This window comes from Hordeum vulgare, chromosome 7H, assembly GCF_904849725.1.
Source record: "Hordeum vulgare subsp. vulgare chromosome 7H, MorexV3_pseudomolecules_assembly, whole genome shotgun sequence".
Classification (NCBI taxonomy): domain Eukaryota; kingdom Viridiplantae; phylum Streptophyta; class Magnoliopsida; order Poales; family Poaceae; genus Hordeum; species Hordeum vulgare.
The window spans coordinates 402,007,536-402,027,391 of NC_058524.1; the positions used below are offsets into that span (position 1 = coordinate 402,007,536).

General features: G+C 43.4%; 1 protein-coding gene and 1 pseudogene across 2 annotated transcripts; both read left to right on the forward strand.

The window, feature by feature from the left end:
* The first annotated feature begins 1,003 nt into the window (after nt 1–1,003).
* On the forward strand, nt 1,004–3,950 carry LOC123408974 (annotated as a pseudogene).
* A 10,617-nt stretch (nt 3,951–14,567) lies between these two features.
* On the forward strand, nt 14,568–19,392 carry LOC123407100 (calcium/calmodulin-regulated receptor-like kinase 1). 2 transcript variants are annotated; one of them, XM_045100146.1, is made up of 8 exons: nt 14,568–14,795; nt 15,588–15,993; nt 16,653–16,806; nt 16,874–17,000; nt 17,563–17,648; nt 17,733–17,804; nt 18,515–18,718; nt 18,799–19,392. In XM_045100146.1, exons 2-8 carry the CDS (start codon nt 15,680–15,682, stop codon nt 19,138–19,140), a joined length of 1,299 nt encoding a protein of 432 aa, XP_044956081.1. In that variant the 5' UTR covers nt 14,568–14,795; nt 15,588–15,679; the 3' UTR covers nt 19,141–19,392. The 2 variants fall into 2 exon arrangements, with proteins under 2 accessions (XP_044956081.1, XP_044956082.1); XM_045100147.1 differs by having other exon boundaries at nt 15,593–15,993.
* Nucleotides 19,393–19,856: the final 464 nt, after the last annotated feature.

Sequence of the window (19,856 nt, forward strand, 5' to 3'; positions counted from 1 at the left end):
TTGTATAAATGGCATATCCATGTTGCTCAAATTAATCTGTTGAATATGAAATGTGTTTATTTTTCTTCATCATATTTTACTGATAGCATGCCAAACCTCACTTAACCTGATCAATAAGTACCTTATATGTGTTGCAGGGAAAGAATGGAAAGCACTAAGGTTTACGATCGAGGTTTGCACATGCATGGTCATTTGTCTAATACTCCCACCGTTCCTAAATATAAGTCTTTCTAGAGATTTCACTACACAGTACATACGGAGTAAAATGAGTGAATCTACATTCTAAAGTATGTCTATATACATCCATATGTAGTTTGTAGTGGAATCCCTAAAAAGACTTATATTTCGGAACGAAGGGAGTAGCACATTATTGTGGAATTACAGGAACCATTCTAATATTTAGGTTTTTAACAATTTGGTCCTTCACATGTAGGTCCTATTGTCAGAGGTTTTGACCCATTGTTCGACCCTTTTTGCATATGGGGAAATGAGTTGTCCATGAATACCAGTCAAGTTAAGAAATTCACAAAGATTGTTAGGATAAAGAAACTAGCAACAAAAAACAACAAAATATTTGTCTGCAGAATGAAGAAGACATTAGTGCACTACATGATGGTACTAACTATTATGCCTCGTCTTTTTTATTCCTTTGAGCCGTTTCTAATCTAGAGAAGACATTTATGCATATCCTTGTTTCCAGGCCTTTCCAAAACAGTTCACTCATGATTACCTCTCAAACCACCTGTATCGTTAGGAGGCAAGGAACGTATTCATACAACACCCACGATACAATCTTGAAGTCTTCTTGAAGAGGACGAAGGATGGATGGTCAATCATCCACACACGTTGGCCTAAAGTTGTAAAGATCTTCAACATCAATGAAGGCTCAATATTCGCCTTCCACTTCAACAGTTTTTCAGATGAGATTCATGTGTCTATCTACTGTCTATGATGCTAATTTCCAAAGGTTATCTCTACTATTAAAGGAGGATCTGCCGTCGTGATGGTTCAACCAAAACGATGGTTCGACCTCTCCTATCGCTATCTCCCACCCACGTCGTCCCGTTTTTTTATTTACCCTCCGAAAACCAACCGCGGCCCCGTATTGGCAGGAAGAAAAATTGCTCCACCCACGTCGCGCCAGGCAAGGCTTCGCCTCGCCTCGCCGATCGATTTCAACCGCAGCTCCCAGCTCCCTCCCCGTCCAGATCCCGATCCCATCTCTCACCAGGAATACTCGCTGCCGCTGCCGGTTGTGCTCATCACCCCGTCACCTCTCCATCCGCTGCCGCGCGTCTTTTGGATCGGTGAGGGGTGCCTCCCGTCCCTTGCGCTCGCCTTGGTAGAGAGAGAGGGGGAGAGAAAGAGATAAGAGAGAGGGAGGAGTGGATAGCGGCGGCGCTGGCCTAATCGCCGACAGAGGAAGACAAGGTCGTGGTTCCAGCGACGACCGCATCAACGAACTACCGGAAGTACTCCTCTCGGACATCCTCTCTCGCCTCGGCACCATAGAGGCGGCCCACACCGTCGTCCTCTCCACGCGCTTCTGCGACGCGTGGCTCGCGACCCCCCTCCGCCTCGACGACCTCGAGCTCCCCGTCCCCGCATGCGGCAAGGTCTCCTCGATCCAGCCCTGGACGGTGTGTGCCGCCTCTGCGCTCTTCCGCCTCTCCGGCTCTCCCGGACCTCCTTCCGCGGCCGCGTCGACGCGGCCGAGGCCGACAGCTCGCGACCAAGCACGCCCGCGAGGTATCCCTCTTCTTCTCGCCCGAGTGGTGCCACGACGCGCTCGTCGACCCCCTTCTCGGCTGCCCAACCCTCCAAGTGCTCGCCCTTGGCAAGTGCCACCTCTCCGACGCCGGGGCCTCGGCCGTCGCCGCCGCTGCCCTCACCGAGCTCACCCTGTCGGAAACCTGCATTTCCGAGGCCGCCCTTCAGAGCGTACTCTCCGACTGCCCCGCGCTGCGCAGCCTCGTGATCAAGCACGTCAATGGCCTTCAGCGCATCCGCATATGTTCTTGCCGCAGCCTTGTTCTGCTCGGCGTGTGGCACTACAAGCAGGTCGACGAGATCACCGTGGAGGATTCCCCTTGTCTGGAGCGCCTTCTCGGCAATATGCGTCTGAATGCAGCCATTACCGTCACCGGCGCGCCAAAGCTTACTGCTTTTGGCTATGCCATGGTCAGCATCCCGCATTTGTTCCATGGCGAGCATGCCCCGTAGGGTGTCAGCAAGGGTCTTCGTGCCCCAATCCATAGCGTGAAGATCCTGGTTATCACTGTGAAGTTCTCAAGCAAGAAGGACATGGAGAAGGTGATGAGCTTACTCGAGTGCTTTCCCTGCTTGGAGACTCTGCATTGCCAGTCCTCTGATACGGATTACAGGTCAGGTGTAGACGAGTACTACACCACTGTCTCTGACTACATCCAGCAGCGTTATCCCATCAGGTGTGTTGCGAGACATCTCAAGAGCGTGAGACTAGAATGCAAACACCACAACCCTGGCATGCTTGAATTTCCATGTTTTCTCCTTGCCAGAGCACATGTGCTGCAGTTCATGAGGATTCAGTCCAAGATGTGTGGCGTTCCAAAATGGAGGTCGTGGTTCCAACACGTGGCGAATCGGCGCTGCTGATTCACGGCTGTCGACTTCCTTGTTTGCTTCTGGCCATGGGCGCAGCGCACCTTGCGGCAAGCAAGAACCGGCCTGTGTGCACGGGCAACGCAACGACGCCAGCACCGCCTCCCGCACTGGGGCGCCACGCTTTGGGGCAGCGCAGCAGGAGGAGGGAGGGCAACGCAACGACGCCAACGTCGCCTCCCGCACTTGGACGCCACACTTTGGGGCAGCATAGCGGGAGGAGGGAGGACCCCTCCATGTGGTTATCGCCGTTGTCGTGCTCGGTCAAGAGGAGGAGGCCGCTTATGGGCAGGTATATGTTATAAACTTAATTTGTCTTAATTATAATGAAAAACTCTGCTTCAACCTTTTACTTGTTTGCAGACTGGAAGTGGAAAGACACACACAATGCTTGGTGAAATCAGTGAGTTGGGAGTGAAGCCTGGTTCAGAATGTGGCATGGCACCACGTATTTTTCAGTTCTTGATTGCGAGAATCAGAACGGTATTTTTTTAAATCTGTTGATAACAAAGGACTTGTTGCTGAGCATAGGGTAATGTGTCTTATAATGCTATGGTTTCTAAATCTGCTATGTGTGAATCCTAAAATTGCAGGAAGAAGAGAGCAGGAGGGATGAGAATCTTAAGTACAACTGCAAGTGTTCTTTCCTGGAGATCTACAATGAACAAATTACAGATCTACTTGACCCGTCATCCACAAATCTTCAAGTATGCTTTCTTGTTGTTACTTTAAGTGAATATGACTTACTAGGGTGATGCCGTCATTCATTACTTGTACTACACATGAAACCTAATGTGCAGCTCCGCGAAGATACGCGGCTTGGTGTCTATGTTGAAAATTTGACTAAACGCGAAGATACATGTGTTAGTGACATCATAACACTTTTGATGCACGTAAATACATTTGTTCTAGGATTTTTTTCATGAAAGTATCCTATGGTGATTTTCGGTGTATTTAACTAAATACATATTCCTGAAACCTACTACAGGGTTCTGTGAATAGGAAAGTGTCTATGACACACTGAAAACTTTTTACCTTTTTAGTTTCTAGCACTACCTAGCGCATCCGCTATAGCGTTGCTTTCGTCGTTATTTGGTATTACTGTGGAACTGCACTTGGTTTCTTCCAACCATAAGCATGCCTTAACAGCCGCACTTGAGTACTCAATGATTGTGCCGATGAGCTCATCAGATTCCAAAGGAATCCTAGAAAGAAAGAGAACCATGTCTAATGTCACCATCTGGCTTGAGAAGCCATTTCCTTTGATGTTCTAATTGTTTCTTTGCTGGTAATGGCAGATATGCTCGTGAACCTAATATCATGAGGTACATCAAGATAGCGGCTATGCTGCCCAACAGAACCATCAGGGATGTTGCATTGCGATGTTGATGGGCTGCAGTAAGTTTCTTCGAAATATCTTAAGTATCTCTTCTCTTCTACAGTATGTCTTAAGAGAGGGGTTTAAGCCTTTTTCATAGTTTATTTCCGTTTTCCCGAATCCTTATCAAGACAATGTCCTGATATTCTGTATGTGTAAATACGACCCCAAACAATTGAACACTGTACGTAGCAAGCTCGAGAATATTTATATGTTCATTTCTCACTTGAATAATCTGGTTTTTTGAAAACATTACTTCCTCTGAGTTCTACAAGAACACTGTACATAGCAAGCTCAGGAATATTCGTACAAGCACTAGGCATTGTACAAGGCCTAAGAGTTTCAGTAGTGCACTAGAGCGACCGATGGAACCATTCCTTACCCGTCGCACAACGAGGCAGTGGCGGCTGGGCTAGGCGGCCCTGATGCCGAGGAGTCATAGGTAGTCCACGACCTATCCAACAACATGAGCACGTCGCTGCTCCGTTCTAATCCTTGCGAGGGTAAGCATAGAAAACCTATCTGCATTAGTAGTGTCAAGCTTCATACTAAGATTTGTCACATTTAAGACGATTGGTGTCTCTGTTTAGTAAGTCATTTAAGAAAAAGAAAATAAATCTGAGTATTGCGTGCATATATGACGATACAATTTGACAAATGTTTCTTCTCCTTGCAACTTTTAGGCCTTCATTTCAAACATTCGCGGCTTATTATTTTATTTCATATAACAAGGTACTCACCATTGGTTTTTCAAGAACTATGATGTTGTCCGAAGTACCCATCTGCTCATATGATGCCACATTACTTTCATTTGGATTCTTGAGTTTTCATGTTGTCTTAGAAAGAGCACTATTCACTTTTCAAAGAGGTTCAATAACATCGGAGCTGTAGTCCACGCATAGAGTCCTGCTATTGAAGTTTGATTAATTTTCTTTTTCCAAGTTATATTCATCCAGTTATTAACCTCTCAAAAACATTTCTTTTCATTTTCTCCTTTACTCCCAGGAACACCGGGTCAAGATCCACTGCAATTTAATAGAAGGAAGTTGCAGGCAACATATTGACATAAACACGTAATCACCTTGCTTTGAGATGGGTTCCGTCCGGACGGGGAAGTCGGAAACCTCACGTTCATGTCTCGGTCCCACTTGCCAGACCCATAGTGGGGGCCAGAGCCGCTGACAGCCGAACACACGAGACATACTTACAAAGGGCTAGGTATATTTCTGAATTTGTTTGGATTCAATGCTACTAGCTTAACATCTGCAGGAATGAGACGACCATAGGTAGGGGTGACCAGCTCCATCTCCACTACCTCATCCTGCCGTCACCATCGTTGGCCATGCAACCATGCCAGCTTCCGCCGGATCTGTGGTGGACGTGAACTATCTGGGGCAAGGTTACCTCCCTTGCCGGCGACGGTGCATGTGGCCAGGGCTTGTGTGGATGTGGCCAGGAAGATCCATATGTGTGGAAGACCAACAACCCAGACTTCAGGAACATGTTGTCACAGGTGCGCCGATCTTGATGTCTCATTCATTGTTGTCGTGGTCGTTTCCATGCATGTTGTTCACATTCCAGAATTCTTAGTAAGATGTGTGATTCTTTCCTGTTAGTCAAATCTTCCTTGCCTTGTTTTAGCATGACCACAATTCATTCGGCGTTATGACTTCCCACTTGTGTTGTGACATTAATTTCGTACATATTGCAATGTCAATAGAGAACAAATGAATTTTTAGATCAAGTGGAGAATGAATGAACTTGAAAAAGGCTCGACAACTATTGAAGTAGTGATCTAAACGCTCTTATATTAGTTTACGGAGGGGATACTTCTTAAACTCATTACTGGTTCTTGTGATGTTCCTTTCCTTCATGATTATACACTACAAAATAACTGGATTTTTTTTACTATAGCAAAAACCAGATCTAAGTGAGCTTTAGTTTGGGGAGAAGACCTTGATGCTTTGTTCTTGTACTTTGTAGCCGCCAACAAGGAACATGAAATCCATCGTTCCTAGCTTAACCATTATTTCTTCTAACAAGGTTTGTGATAATTTAGCATTAGTTTCCAGAGTTTACTGTAAGCAATGTATAGCTACAATTAGCATTTTATCATATTAATGGAACACTTGTGTAGAGAAACACAATGGGATTATGTTATTGGTTACACTGTAGCTTGCTGAGTTGTGGTTTTGTATGTGCTTCATATGTGGATATTTTATACATAAAGGTGACTTGGACCTTGTTTAATAAGTTTGTTTCTTCCCTTGTCTTTACTAGGAACCATGTTTAATAGGTTGACTCTTCTACCTTTAGTCATCTTTGTCTTAACCTGATTATTAATTAGTACCGTTTCAGTTGTTCCTTCGTAGAGAATTATGACATGCCAATGCAACCATTGTATTTGTACATCAATGTAGTCCATGTAACTTGGATAACTAGGGGTACAATTCTATTCCATTGTACAATTTATTATTTTTCTTATGATAAGCTAATGAATTTACATTCATCCAATTGGCATGTACAGTCAGATCATACTATCTCTGCTAGAAGGCTGATATATGTATGACTTCATCATAGGAGCTTCAAATGACTTGTGCGGCTACTATTTCTGGAGAAGGTGAATGCATGGATGGCTTTAGTGACTAATTCTTGAGTTACTCCTCTCCTGGAGAAACTACTAACCTTTATCAAGTGTAGTTGCCAACAAATTTTTTGAACTTTAACTTACGTATATGCCCCCCTCCATTTTTATAGATATTGGGTGTTTATATTTCAATGAACTAATTAAGCACAATCACTAGAGCACAATGAGAGTTACTCATGTACAGTTACAGATATACCATTTATGCATTCACCTTATACACTTTCTGCTTGACATGCCAATATATTTTTCTCTTTACTGACAGTTATGATCTCCATTTGAGGTCAATTGCAACAGGATAATGGTAGAAGATATGGCAGTAATTGTAGAACATAAATTTGATGCTATTTTTAATCTAGGACAACATTCTTAGTAGTTTTGTCTTCCAGTATTGAAAAATAATCAACTATCAGAAGTTTGTCTTCCAAAATCGCACATCACAACGACAGTGGAGGCAACCAAAATTATTTAAAAATTAGAGGGGTGGATCAGGGAGCAAAGATAGACGGCGTCATATATTGTGATTGTTTTATGTGTGTTAAAGATATATGGAATGTAATTTAAAAAAATATGTATGAAATGCATGGGCAATATGGCATTATCTCTTGAAATAAGTGCTTATGGTTTGTGCATTAAGATATATTTCGCGTATATCTTGGAAATCTTATTATTAGTTTCATGCTATACTATGTTGATGTCAAATCATTTAAAGTATCTTTTTCCGGGCTTTGTATGACTGGTGTGTCATAAGAAATATTCCAACTTTAAGGTGATGAGAAATTCTATGACAACACTATTATAGAATGTGTGTGTGCGCGTGCATATGTGACGGAACATATTGCAAGATGTTTAATATGATCATATATTGGTAGACCATAGGAATCATGAAGGAAATACATAAAAAATGGAGAAGGGTGACATCTGACAACATATTGAGTACGTTATTACCATGTTAAGTGGCTTAAGTATAGGGAAGAGTGATGAAGGCGTAGTGACGACAAACGGGGGTGAAGTTAAGGGGCACGCAAAGAGCGGAGATGTCGTTCTATCTTTTTGTTGTGGCGGCCAAGGGGTAAAACAGACATGGAAAATTGGTTATGGAAGACAATTTTATATGCCTTCTTGCAATCATGATATCTCTCTCAGAGTACACCATCGTTGTAAATCTCAGAGCAAAAAAGATAGACTGTGTCGGTGAAGCAGAGCAGCAGAAAATCTGAGGGGGGGTAGGTAATGGGAAGAAGATAGAAGAAGGCCACAACTTGTATTTCTATGGTCATGGTATATTTATTTTGGACCCGTAGCAACGCACGGGCAATTAACTAGTAAATGTTGCATGCGAAACCTGGTGCTGGTGCAGTTGTGTAATGGGGTAGATACCTATATGTCTATATGGTGTAACTGAGTGCTGAAGCTACATGATGTTGTACTCAGATGTATTTCAATTACAAAATTTTGGTTTCGTAATACGATGAACTATATTTTGTGCTTAATATGAAACGTCAATTTGATTAATAAATGGATTATTAATAATAGGCTATTTGTCCTGCCAATTGGGGTTTTCTATTGCAAATGGTTATTGAGAAAACACTGTGGGCGATGGCCTAAGAAAATGCACATAGTGTTCTAGGACGAAAACGTGTTGGATCAATGAATAATCACACACGACTTCCTCTTGAACATTGTTTGCATTAGGCCACCTTGCACAAATATTTTCGACATAAAAAGTGTGTGTGATGGACAGCCTATGCCACACAGTTTCTTCTACGCACCGTCTGCGATGCATTCAAGAATGCATACGATAAAATTGTTAATACGTCTGCAATGGGAACGCTATCACAAACAATTTGATGGGAAAAACTGTGTGTGATGTACGTGCAAACTTGTCTAGGATTCATTGTGTGGGATGTACATACGAACGAAAACGTGCTTCTTAGATCTACCGTGTGGGATGTACATACAAACAGAAACGATTGGGCATGTATAATTGTATGTGATGGCTAACCCGATCGCACACGAGCTCATTTTGCACAAGATGTGTGAGTGGAGGACCTATCCCCGATGGTTTCTGGGTCATGTGGGAAGGACCCCCCCCCCCATCGCCCACACTCACTAGGTGACGGTTTAAAATGCCATCATGGAAATGGGTTAAAATCGTTTGTATAGCATGTCACTGCACTAGTGCATTCCACATCAAAAATTATGTTTTCATCATTTACCTACTCGAGTACGGGCATGAACTAAGCTTGGGGATGCTGATATGTCTCCATCGTATTTATAACTTTGATTGTTTCATGACAGTTTTCTACAACTTTTATATACTTTTGACAATACTTTATACTATTTTTGGGACTAACTTGCTTATCGAGTGCGCAATGTCAATTCATGTTTCTTGTGTGTGTTTTGTTTCGCAGAATATCCATATTAAACAAAGTCCAAATGCGATAAAAAATTTATGGAGATTATTTTTAGAATACATGTGAATTTTGGAAAGAAGAATCAACGCAATATGGTGCCCGAGGGCCCCACCATTCAACAGGGCCCGGACAGGGAGGTTGTTGCACCCAGTTAGCCCCTGGCTCCCCCTTAAGTCGGTTGGGGCCCTACTTTCACCACAAGAAATATATTTTTCTGATAAAAATCACCTAATTTAATCCCGATCGGAGTTACGGATCTCCGGATATTTAAAAAACGGTGAAGGTCGAGAAAACACAAGCGAAAACAGGAGAGAAACACAGAGAGAGAGAGATAGAGAGATCCAATCTTCAAGGGGCTCTTGCCCTTCAAGAGCCATGACGGCCATGGACTAGAGGAGAAACTCTGCTCCCATCTAGGAGGGATACCAAGGAACAAGAAGAAGGTGGGAGCTCTCTCCCCCCCCCTCTCCCGGTGGCGTCGGAGCGCCGCTGGGGCAACCATCATGATGGCGATCTACACCAACAATGTCGATGCCATTACCACCAACTCTATCCTCCTCTATGCAGTGGTGTAACACATTTTCCCCCTATTGTAATCTCTACTTAAACATGGTGCTTACTGCTATATATTTTTACCCAATGATGTGTGGTTATCCTATTACATTTGAGTAGATTTGTTTTGTCCTATGGGTTAGTTATGTTATGGTGTGATTGATATAAGTTGTATGTTAATATGGTGTTGTGTTAAGGTGTCTTACGTGCAGTGCACACGTGAGGAATCCCGCTGGAGGATTTGCAAATTGTTCAAGATTCGCTTATAGTGGATGGCTACAATGACAGAAGCTTACACCTGAGTAAGGGAATTGTTTGCATATGGGAGTAAAGAGGACTTAATATTTAATGCTATGGTTGGGTTTACCTTAATAATTTATAGTAGTTGCGGATGCTTGCTAGAGGTCCAATCATAAGTGCATATGATCCAATTACGGAAAGTGTGTTAGTGTATGCCTCTCACTCATTGCATATTACAAATATCTATCATGTTATATTCAATTGCCTATGGACAATCTTCCTTTTGCGCTACACAAAAAAAGCTTTCTACAAAACAACTAACTAAATTAATATTTATCTAAACAGCCCATAATTTTTATTTACTTGTTCTTTATTACCTTACAAAATTATCTATTACATTTACACATACTAAGTACTTCTAGTTTCCTTTCCGTAAAGTAGTTTCATACTTGTTCTAGGTAAAGTAAGTGTTAGCATGCCTAGAGTTGTATCGGTGGTCGATAGAACTTGAAAAAAATATTTATTATACCTTTAACTCCTCATTGGGTTCGCCGCTCTTATTTGTCAAAAAAAGGTTACAAACAATCCCCTGCACTTGTGGGTTATCAGTTGGCTATACATTACATGACTATTACGTATAGCCAACAGTTAGCTCTAATATTAACCATCCTCGCACTCATTTCAAAGATAAAAAAACTGAAAAGCCGCAGGACTGAGATGGCATGTACTACTATGGATTGTACATAGAAGTAAACATAGAAGTTTTACAGGATTATGATCAAGGAGATAAAGTGTAGGTTGTTGGACTTCTTAAAAGCAGAAAAAAGAGGTGTTAACTTTTATTTAGAATCCTACTTCCTCTGTCCAATATTAGTTATCGTTAAAATGGATGTAAGACTAATATGAGAAGAAGATAGTATTAAACCGAGGGAATAAAAATGGATTCACATAAAAAATCGATGGTCCCAATCCTGTGACCAAAATGGATTTCATAAAGATTATTCTTGGGATTAAAATCCTCTAAATTATCCTACTATCCAAAGGAGTCCTGAAGTATATGATTGGAATAATCGACGAGTTGTTGTCTGAAATTCTCACACTCTATGACAAAACCTATCTTAAAGTTAGAATTTCAAAATGGTTCTTAGCTCTCTAATAATAGTCTATGGGTAAAATTGTGACAAGTAATAGACAAGCTGTGACAAGTAATAGGGAGGGAGGGAGGGGAGGGATGGAGAGAGAGAGACTAATTGAGGTGTTCATCCTTATAATTATGGAGTAGAAATCATTTCATCTTAATTACACCCTCATTAAGAAACAAATCCTCACACCATATATCATGTACACCTTAATTAGGAATAATTACACCTTAAATACACCTTTATTAAAAAAAAATCACACCATATACCACGTAATTGAAAAACACATTAGCCAAAAATCAAGCGCCGTACACCTCCCACCATCGTTCCTCCTCCTCCAAAACAGCCTCCACGCAGGTAAAAAAACTTATGCACCGTATCCCATGCTCGCGCCGCCATCGACGAACATGCGCCTTCCCGGCTCTCTTCCAACACATGCCACTCCCGACTCAAACTTTTGTGAAAGAATACTAGAGCAATACTCCTTGCATTCCTTTATGTAAGATGTATTATTTTTAAGACGGTGATCAAAACACATAATTATAAATAATTTAGAACAAAGTTAATCTTGTCTAAATTATTGGTTAGCAGCAAGTAAATCATTTAGCCTAGAGAAGAAAGAGATACATGCAATCGGAAGAAGGATACTTCCTTTTTTTCTCTACAACAAGAGATACACATAGTCGAAAGAGAGATACTTTCTTTTTTTCCTAAAGAGGTAAAAAAGGAATTACAAAGAATTAAAAGAAATGCACCTTGCATTCTAAAATTTTATTAAAAAAGAATACATATTATACTACCTCAGTCATAATTTTTTTGTCTTAGCTTTATCAAGATACAAATATATCTAACACTAAAACGTGACTAGATACATCCGCATTTTAGCAAATTTAAAACAAAAAATTTGGGATGGAGGAAGTATAAAGGAACGAAATAGAATGCAACATCGTCTCTATTTTCTTTACTATATACCTTTTTAATCAGACGTCTATAAAATACTTTTCTCCCTACAGGAAATCTCTTTTACTATATTGGAGTACTCAATACAATAAATTAAATCGTTATATCATGTTTTCCTATTAACAAGGATGAACATCATTATTCTTCGCACTGCACGTGCATGCTAAGAGAATCTCTAGTCGCGCCCCTAATAGGCCCCTCACCCGACCATTTTCTCGTAGGCGGGGAAAAACGGTCCAGTCGCGTTTTCACGAGCCCGTTTTCGTCGGCTCGGGCCGAAATTGGCCCCAGTGGTCCCAGGCCGAATCCAGCGCGCTAGGAGTTGTGCAGGGAAACTTTTTTGGCGCAAAAAAAACTCTGGGCCCGCCGAGTCAATGACTGGGCGCGCGGTCGTCGTCCTCATTGCCTCGTTTCTCGGGAGAATCAATTCGAAGGCTGCGCCGTCGATCAGCCTTCCACTGATTCACGGGCGGCCCAGTGAAGGCGCGACGACGCGCGTCCTAGCGACGCACGTCCTGTCGGTTCCTGCCATGCGTTCACATAGCGCCGCTCCGCATGCCCGCCCGCCCGCGGCTATATAAGGCGCCATCTCCTAGCCGGTGGCCACACACCTCTCTCACCGATGCTCTCTCCTCTCCTTCTTCGTCACCGGCGCCTTCTCTCCCTCTTTCTCCCCAAAAAGTTGGTCGAATGCTTCCCCGATGACGGAGCGGCCGCCGATGGCTTTGGCCGCCGTCACCTCAGCGAGGACGAGGCCCGCCTTCTCTACGACGCGGACTACCCGACGCCGCGGGACATGCAGGTGCCGAGGTCCTAGAGGTTGAGCGTCGGCGAAGTCCCGGTGCCACCACCGCCCACTAGACTGACTGTCGGGCGGAGATCACGCGCATCCGGTTGGGGCTGCCGGAGAGCTCGTGTAACCTGCCGAGGTATGCCCCCGACAGCAACACGCTGTGGACGGTGTACTTCGATCGCCGTCACGCCGACCAACTCGCCGCCACCAACGGGGTCGAACCCCGCGGCCTCCACAACTCCGAGGGGCGCCGCCAATGCTAGGGCGTCCCCAACCGCACCTTGGAGGCCGTCCTCGAGCACATCGAGGGCGGCAACTCGCCGAGGTACGAGTATCCACCGCCACCCGCGTTCTCCCGCCGGTGAGGCAGCTCCCGGACGCCGAGGCGGATGGAGACAGCGTCGTGATCGCCGTCTGGATCCCATTCCCACTCCTCCGTGTCACCGGTGTTCCTCCCCGTCAAGCCGGAGCCACAGAAGACGCCGCTAGGGCAGCGCACGCACAGTGCCGACATCATCATCAACGAGCCCGGCGCTTCCTCCCGCCTCGTTAAGCCGAAGACGGAGCCGGGACTCCTCCCCGTCAAGGAAGAGCACCTAGCCATGGCCGCCGCCGACGAGACCGCCCTGAAATGGGCGCGGGACGACTACGTTCGGGAGGAGATGGAGCGCGAGCGCCGCGCCATGGAGGAGATCGCCGCCCGTGGCCACGGCGGCGAGGGGGGCGTCGTCGTCATCCTCAAACCCCGTGTGCCACAGTGACCCAGGGCAGGGGTGCAACAAGGACGGCGACGGAGCGGGCGGCAACGGCGGCTACGATGACGACGATGATAGCGGCGACTACACCAATTTTTACAAGCTCCTCGGCATGTAGAAGGCAGCAGCGGCGGGCGGCGGTGATGTAGTTTGGTTTAGTTTAGTTATGTTTAATTATGCTTTTATTTCTCATTTTGTACAATTTTAATGCAACCTATGAATTTCCTTCGAATTTGACTCAGTTTTGGTTGAATTTGGGCCGAGTTTATTTTTATTGAAAAAAATATCGGGCGACCTTTGCGGGGCGACTCGGAAGCCGAGCCCCCCACGCGATTTTTTCACCGACACGCCCCCAGACGACGCTATTTCACGTCCTTGTGGGCCCGAACGGCTGGAGATGCTCTAAGAGAGTAGCAGTTTTAGAAAAGAGGGAGTAGTATTTTGAAAGGGAAGCGTTTGGAGCCGCCACGCCGGACGAACCGTTCGGCCGGTCGGGTGGTTGGTCAAGTCAAGCAGCATTTTTCGTTCAGATTTGCTACAACCGGCGTTTAAATTTGCTACAAGCGTTTCCCATTTGCTACAATTTATGCACTGAAAAAGCTACATCCACGTTTGATTGCAATCCGAGTTCGTCGGATTTTTTCGCTACAACGGCGTTTGATTTTTGCTACAACCGGTGTCAATTTTTGCTACAACCGATATCATTTTTTTTGCTATAACTGTTCACTAAAAAAGTTGCAAACACGTTCGTCAGAGTTGCAACCCGAGTTCATCGGATTGTTTTGCTAGAACCCACATTTTTGTTTTGCTACCACGCATCATCAGCGTCGTTTTTTGCTACGACCACGTTAATATTTTTTGTTACAACTATATTTTTACTGCATCCGTGCCCAAAATTGCGCCGGTGCAGAGCACTGCCCATTTTAAAAGCACGCTATATATCAAATTTGAACTCAAGCACAGTTACAAAACTACCCCCCAGCCCCAATATTTTCTCTCTTTCTCCGGACCTGTCTTGTTTCTTCTTCTTTTTTCTTTCTCTTTTGTTTGCTTTATAATTCTTAACAGGGAGTTACACTCTCGAAAGTCGTCTTTCTCTCACCTCTCTTGGACATCAAGCCAGCGCCAAATCTTCCCGGACGGTTTCCACCCCAATCCGTCGTCATTATCCGGTGGGATCACCGGGACCTAGATCGCCGCCCGGAGCCTATCCGAACAAGCGCGGGTTTACCCGCCCGTGACCCCGTCCCCGCCCGCATTCGTGGCAGTCCGCTCCCGTAAGTTTCTTTGATTCCGTTTCTTGATCTTTGGAGGATTGGCAGGCGCGGTTCCGAGTTCGTTTCACCGGTTCAGACGATCTTTTCTTGGGTTTTCGTGGTTCGTCCGCCAGTTTATGTCTCGCTATTCTAGGCCTCCTGCTCGTTCCAGCGTTAGATCGTTTTAAGTTCTTTTCCCCCGAGTTTGTGGATTTTAATGGCGTTGAGGTTCAGAAGCATTCTACATTCCGAAGTGGAAGTTTACGCCTCTGTGACCTGTATCGGTGATTTAACTGTTTATATGGAGATGAGCTTTGCGCCATCAGGTGATATTTTCTGACTTCTTAGGACGAAAAATCCCCCAAATCTTAGTACGTATTGTTCTATGGAACTACTGTAGAGAGGCACAGCTAATCTTCAATTGTTTCATAGCAAATGGTGGAATTTTAATGTGAATTGAGATTTTTTTTGTATGTTTGTGTGGTATTAGTGACAAATTAGTTCACGACAAAAAGGTCTATGAAAAGCAATTTCTCAGTTTGGAAGTTAGTTCACCAGTAATACCCACCGTTTCTGTGTAATATGACTTGGCGTTAATAAATTAGCTCTTAACTTTGTGCCTTATCAGTGGTGTCCCCGTGGTTGTCAAAGATCTGATGTTTTGATGTGACGTCAGTTGAGATGGCAAAGTTTGCCTACAGATTACATTTCCGTTTCATGATGTTGACCCAGAAAGCCACCTAACGTGTGAAGCCACATGCTGTCACTGTTCCAGGCTTCCAATTTACAATCTCCTATTGTACTTGTTGACAGGGCAGAGGCAGCTGTTGGTCTTCTTCGTCAGGGCTTCCATGTGGTGGACGCAATATCCTTGGTGCTAGGATCTGTAACTGAACTGGGGGAGAATGAATGGGGTTTCTGAAGGTCTGATCATCGGTACCACGGTTGGTGTGGTGATAGGGGTGCTGCTGGCAGTTGGAATACTCCTGTGCATGAGGTATCGGCGTTCCCAGGCGCAAATAAGGAGCAGCAGCTCGAGGAGGTCATCGACTATCCCCATGCGCGCGAATGGTGTTAATACATGTGCAGAGCTGTCAAACTCAACTACAGGGCAGGAATCGCCGAGGGAGTTTGAAGATCGTGGGCCATCTCTGTGGATTGAAGGGCCTGGAAGGAAGAGCCTAATATCAGCTTCTGGGATACCCAAATACGCGTACAAGTACGTTTCCTTGATCTACCTTTATTCTCAAACATGGTTGCAAGATTCATAGTTGTATCGTTAACTAGGCCCTACAAAATTTGCTTCCAAATAACTGATCTATTTTAGGATCTTGATAAGTTATCTATTGTCGGTTCCGGAATGAAGTTCCTGTCGTAGGTTGGTTATCCTCTTTTGTACTTTATATGCCTTGAACTACCAACTCCAAGGGTTCCTTTTTTTAGTTTTTTGTCTTGTTGACATGTCAGGGTGGAAATTTTCCTTAGGATGGTGGGAACTGGAGAAAATAATGATGGTTGGTTTGTACTACAAAAGAGAAAATGCACAAAAACAATTGTACCTGATCATTTTTAGAGAAAAGAAACATGAGTGCATGACAGGAAACATGTTACAGACCCGCCCAGTGAGATATTGTAGTTTATAAATATAAGGAGGCTGCAATAAAATGCTGGGCCATAAATATTAGCAAGTAAAGGAGCCATCATAATAGGGAAAATCAGTTATTATTATACATAACTTCTGTAAGTTGTCTCAGTTTTTGCTAATTTAAGTATCACGCTGGAACCGTATCTTCTACATAACTATGCTGATTTAATTATGATCACGAAACCGTGTCTTCTTTTAATTTAATTTAATCTTTGAACTTTCTTTTTGTCTAGGGAACTGCAGAAAGCTACCAGCAATTTCACAAAACTGTTGGGCCAAGGAGCCTTTGGTCCTGTATACAAAGCTGACATGTCATCTGGTGAGATACTGGCTGTTAAAGTACTTGCTAACAATTCAAAGCAAGGTGAAAAGGAGTTCCAAAATGAGGTAAGCTAATGTTTATAGATGACTAGAAATGGGCATGCCTGGTAATTTGATGGATAACTAATTTCAGGTCTTACTTCTTGGGCGATTGCACCACAGGAATCTGGTGAACTTGGTTGGCTACTGTGCTGAAAAAGGGCAACACATTCTGTTATATGCATACATGCCTAATGGGAGCCTTGCATCGCACTTATATGGTATTTATTATCTCCATCTGGAAATGCATATTTGTAATAACACTCCTTACAGTAATTACTTGGGCACATTCGTGCTTTGTTGCTACCATAACTCTGTTTAAACTTTAAAATGTTACAAAAAGGTTTGGAAGAACACGGTGATATGAAATTCATGAAGTAAAAAAACTTACGCTCCCTCCAATCCTAATTAAATATCACTGGTTTAGTACAACTTTGTACTAAAGTTGTACTAAACCAGCGACAATTGATATGGATCGGAGGGAGTAGTATTTACAGTCTCGCAATGCATCAATGTTTAATGCTTTCTCCCTTTTAACTTGATAGTTCTTGATCACTTGGTAAAATAACCACCACCCTTTTTAGCTGATTTTATCAGATAAAGAAGGCCAGTGATTTCCATGTGAATGAAGTCAATAGACAATATTCAAATTTTGTAGTTATGCTTAATGGAGTGATTTGTCTTGTCAATCTATCTTTTATAAGAGTGTACATCTACAGCCAGAGTATCACATGTTACATTTAGATACTGCTTTTTTTTTCTAATGACATTCTGTGTATTCAGGTGAAAACAGTGCACCACTGAGGTGGGAATTGAGGGTAAATATAGCTCTAGATGTTGCTAGGGGGTTGGAATATCTACATGATGGGGTAAGCTGTTGTAACTCATGATTTGAAGCATGATCCATGATACAATATGAAGAGATTACTTCATCTGGCTTAACTTTAGTGCAGGCTGTTCCTCCAGTAGTTCATCGGGACATCAAATCACCAAACATTTTACTGGATCAGTCCATGCATGCTAGGGTATGCTGTACATCTCTGCAATTTGTCATAGTATCCATGACATGTTAAACACTTGTATTCACCACCTTGCTATTACATTCCGATTATTTGTTTCTCAATTTGCACCTCTGTATTCTTAACTCATACTGCTGACATTTGGTTTGTACTTTATATACAGCCATACACTGGAAGCAGCATGGTGACTTTGTTTATTACGTTATGTGTTGTCATCGTTTGTTCTGTATCTCAGATAGGGCTTTAATTTAAAGTTAAATACCAACTTTTTAATGTCTAGAAGCATAACCAATGTAGTAGCATACTTACTGAATATGCCCAAGAAAATTCACAGAACATTCTTTGCTTGATCAGCCTCTTTCTCAAACAGCCTAAACTTATAAAGGGATATGAGCCTTGCTAGTTGGCTAGAGGTGCGAGTGCGTGCCCACTGCCCAGCCTACTCGTGTTCAAGGCTGGCCTCTGCGGGGTGTGCTCATTACTGTTTTTTCTAATTAAAAATGTCACAAGTGCTAGTGCCCATTGTTTGAGTTCTTTATATATAAAATACACATCGGGAATCTTCTGATATGTGTTTAGATTAGCCTTTGTTGCTTATAAAGATAAGTACATGACTTTTCTGATGTTCAAAGATAATAGGTTTGCTTGCAGCATTCCCTCTGTTGCCTTGTTTGGAAGTTTTATTCCTAGACATGGGGGCATTCTTTGTTGGCCAGGTTGCCGACTTTGGATTGTCAAGAGAAGAAATGCTTACTAGAAACGGGGCCAACATACGTGGAACTTTTGGATATCTTGATCCAGAGTACGTGTCCTCACGATCATTCACAAAGAAGAGTGATGTGTACAGCTACGGTGTTCTGCTATTTGAACTGATTGCTGGCAGAAACCCTCAGCAAGGTTTAATGGAATATGTTGAGCTTGTAAGGAAGTCCCCCCTTATTTCTTGCAGAATTTAGTTTCTGAGACACTAAATGCTGACTAAAGTGCAATCTATGATCAGGCTGCAATCAATGCTGATGGCAAGACTGGGTGGGAGGAAATCGCCGACTCTCGGTTAGAAGGCGCATTTGATGTGGAGGAGCTCAATGACATGGCTGCTGCGGCATACAAATGCGTAAGCCGTGTCTCCCGAAAGCGGCCATCGATGCGAGATGTTGTCCAGGCACTGATCCGGGTGGCCAAACACAGCCACAGCAGCAGGAATCATCATGGCAGGAGGCTTCCACCGGGCAGGACGGATGACGAATCTGTTGACCTTGAGGCATCAGAGGATCAGTCATCTGCCTCTGGCCATCAGAGACAGGAATCAGTTGGCAGTGTCTCTGAACTTCCAGACGTCTGACGGAAACTAACAAAATTTCTCCCCACTGTCGTTCCTGGCTCGTCTTCTTTGGATTTGTACAATTTTTTTTGTTTTGTTGATATGAAAAGTACCGGATCAAGCATGCAACTTGTGGATAGGAAGGTGATGTTTTGAGCAGTTTTGTGTATGGTGAGTGCTGACTGGTGTCTGAGGGCTGTCAATAGTAACTGTGTTGTATAGACCTGCACTGTAACTACTTGATAAATAGAAGCTGATTGTTACCATCACCCAGTCTACATGTTGCGCTAGATGATGTGCCGATTTAGTCATTGCTACAAGAATGGCCTTGCCTAGGGAAGGCAACAATCTTCTGTTTGGCAAAGAAGATTGAATCGCAGATCAGTGAGCCTCATCCCTCATGGATCAGTTTCTGTCTAGGTAAAATGGAAATACGATAATTTTTATTATGTGCTTTAACATATCATAATTACTCCCTCTGTTTCTAAATATAGGTTTTTTTAAAAGATTCCACTAAAGACTACACACACAGCAAAATGAGTGAATCACGCTCTAAAGTATGTCTCTATACGTCTGAATGTAGTTTATAATATAACCTCTAAAAAGACTGATATTTAGGAACGGAGGAAGTATCAGACAGAATTCCTTTGGAGTTCGGACTACTTTGAGCTACACCCTCTGTTCCTAAATATAAGACAGTGTTGACAGTTTAAAATAAACTTATAAACCGCCAAAAT

Coding starts and splice junctions, on each gene's coding strand:
- LOC123407100 (XM_045100146.1), top strand. CDS start 15,680: ATGAATGGGGTTTCTGAAGGTCTGATCATCGGTACCACGGTTGGTGTG. Junction 17,805..18,514: donor ATCAGTCCATGCATGCTAGG/GTATGCTGTACA, acceptor TTTGTTGGCCAG/GTTGCCGACTTTGGATTGTC. Junction 18,719..18,798: donor TAATGGAATATGTTGAGCTT/GTAAGGAAGTCC, acceptor ATCTATGATCAG/GCTGCAATCAATGCTGATGG.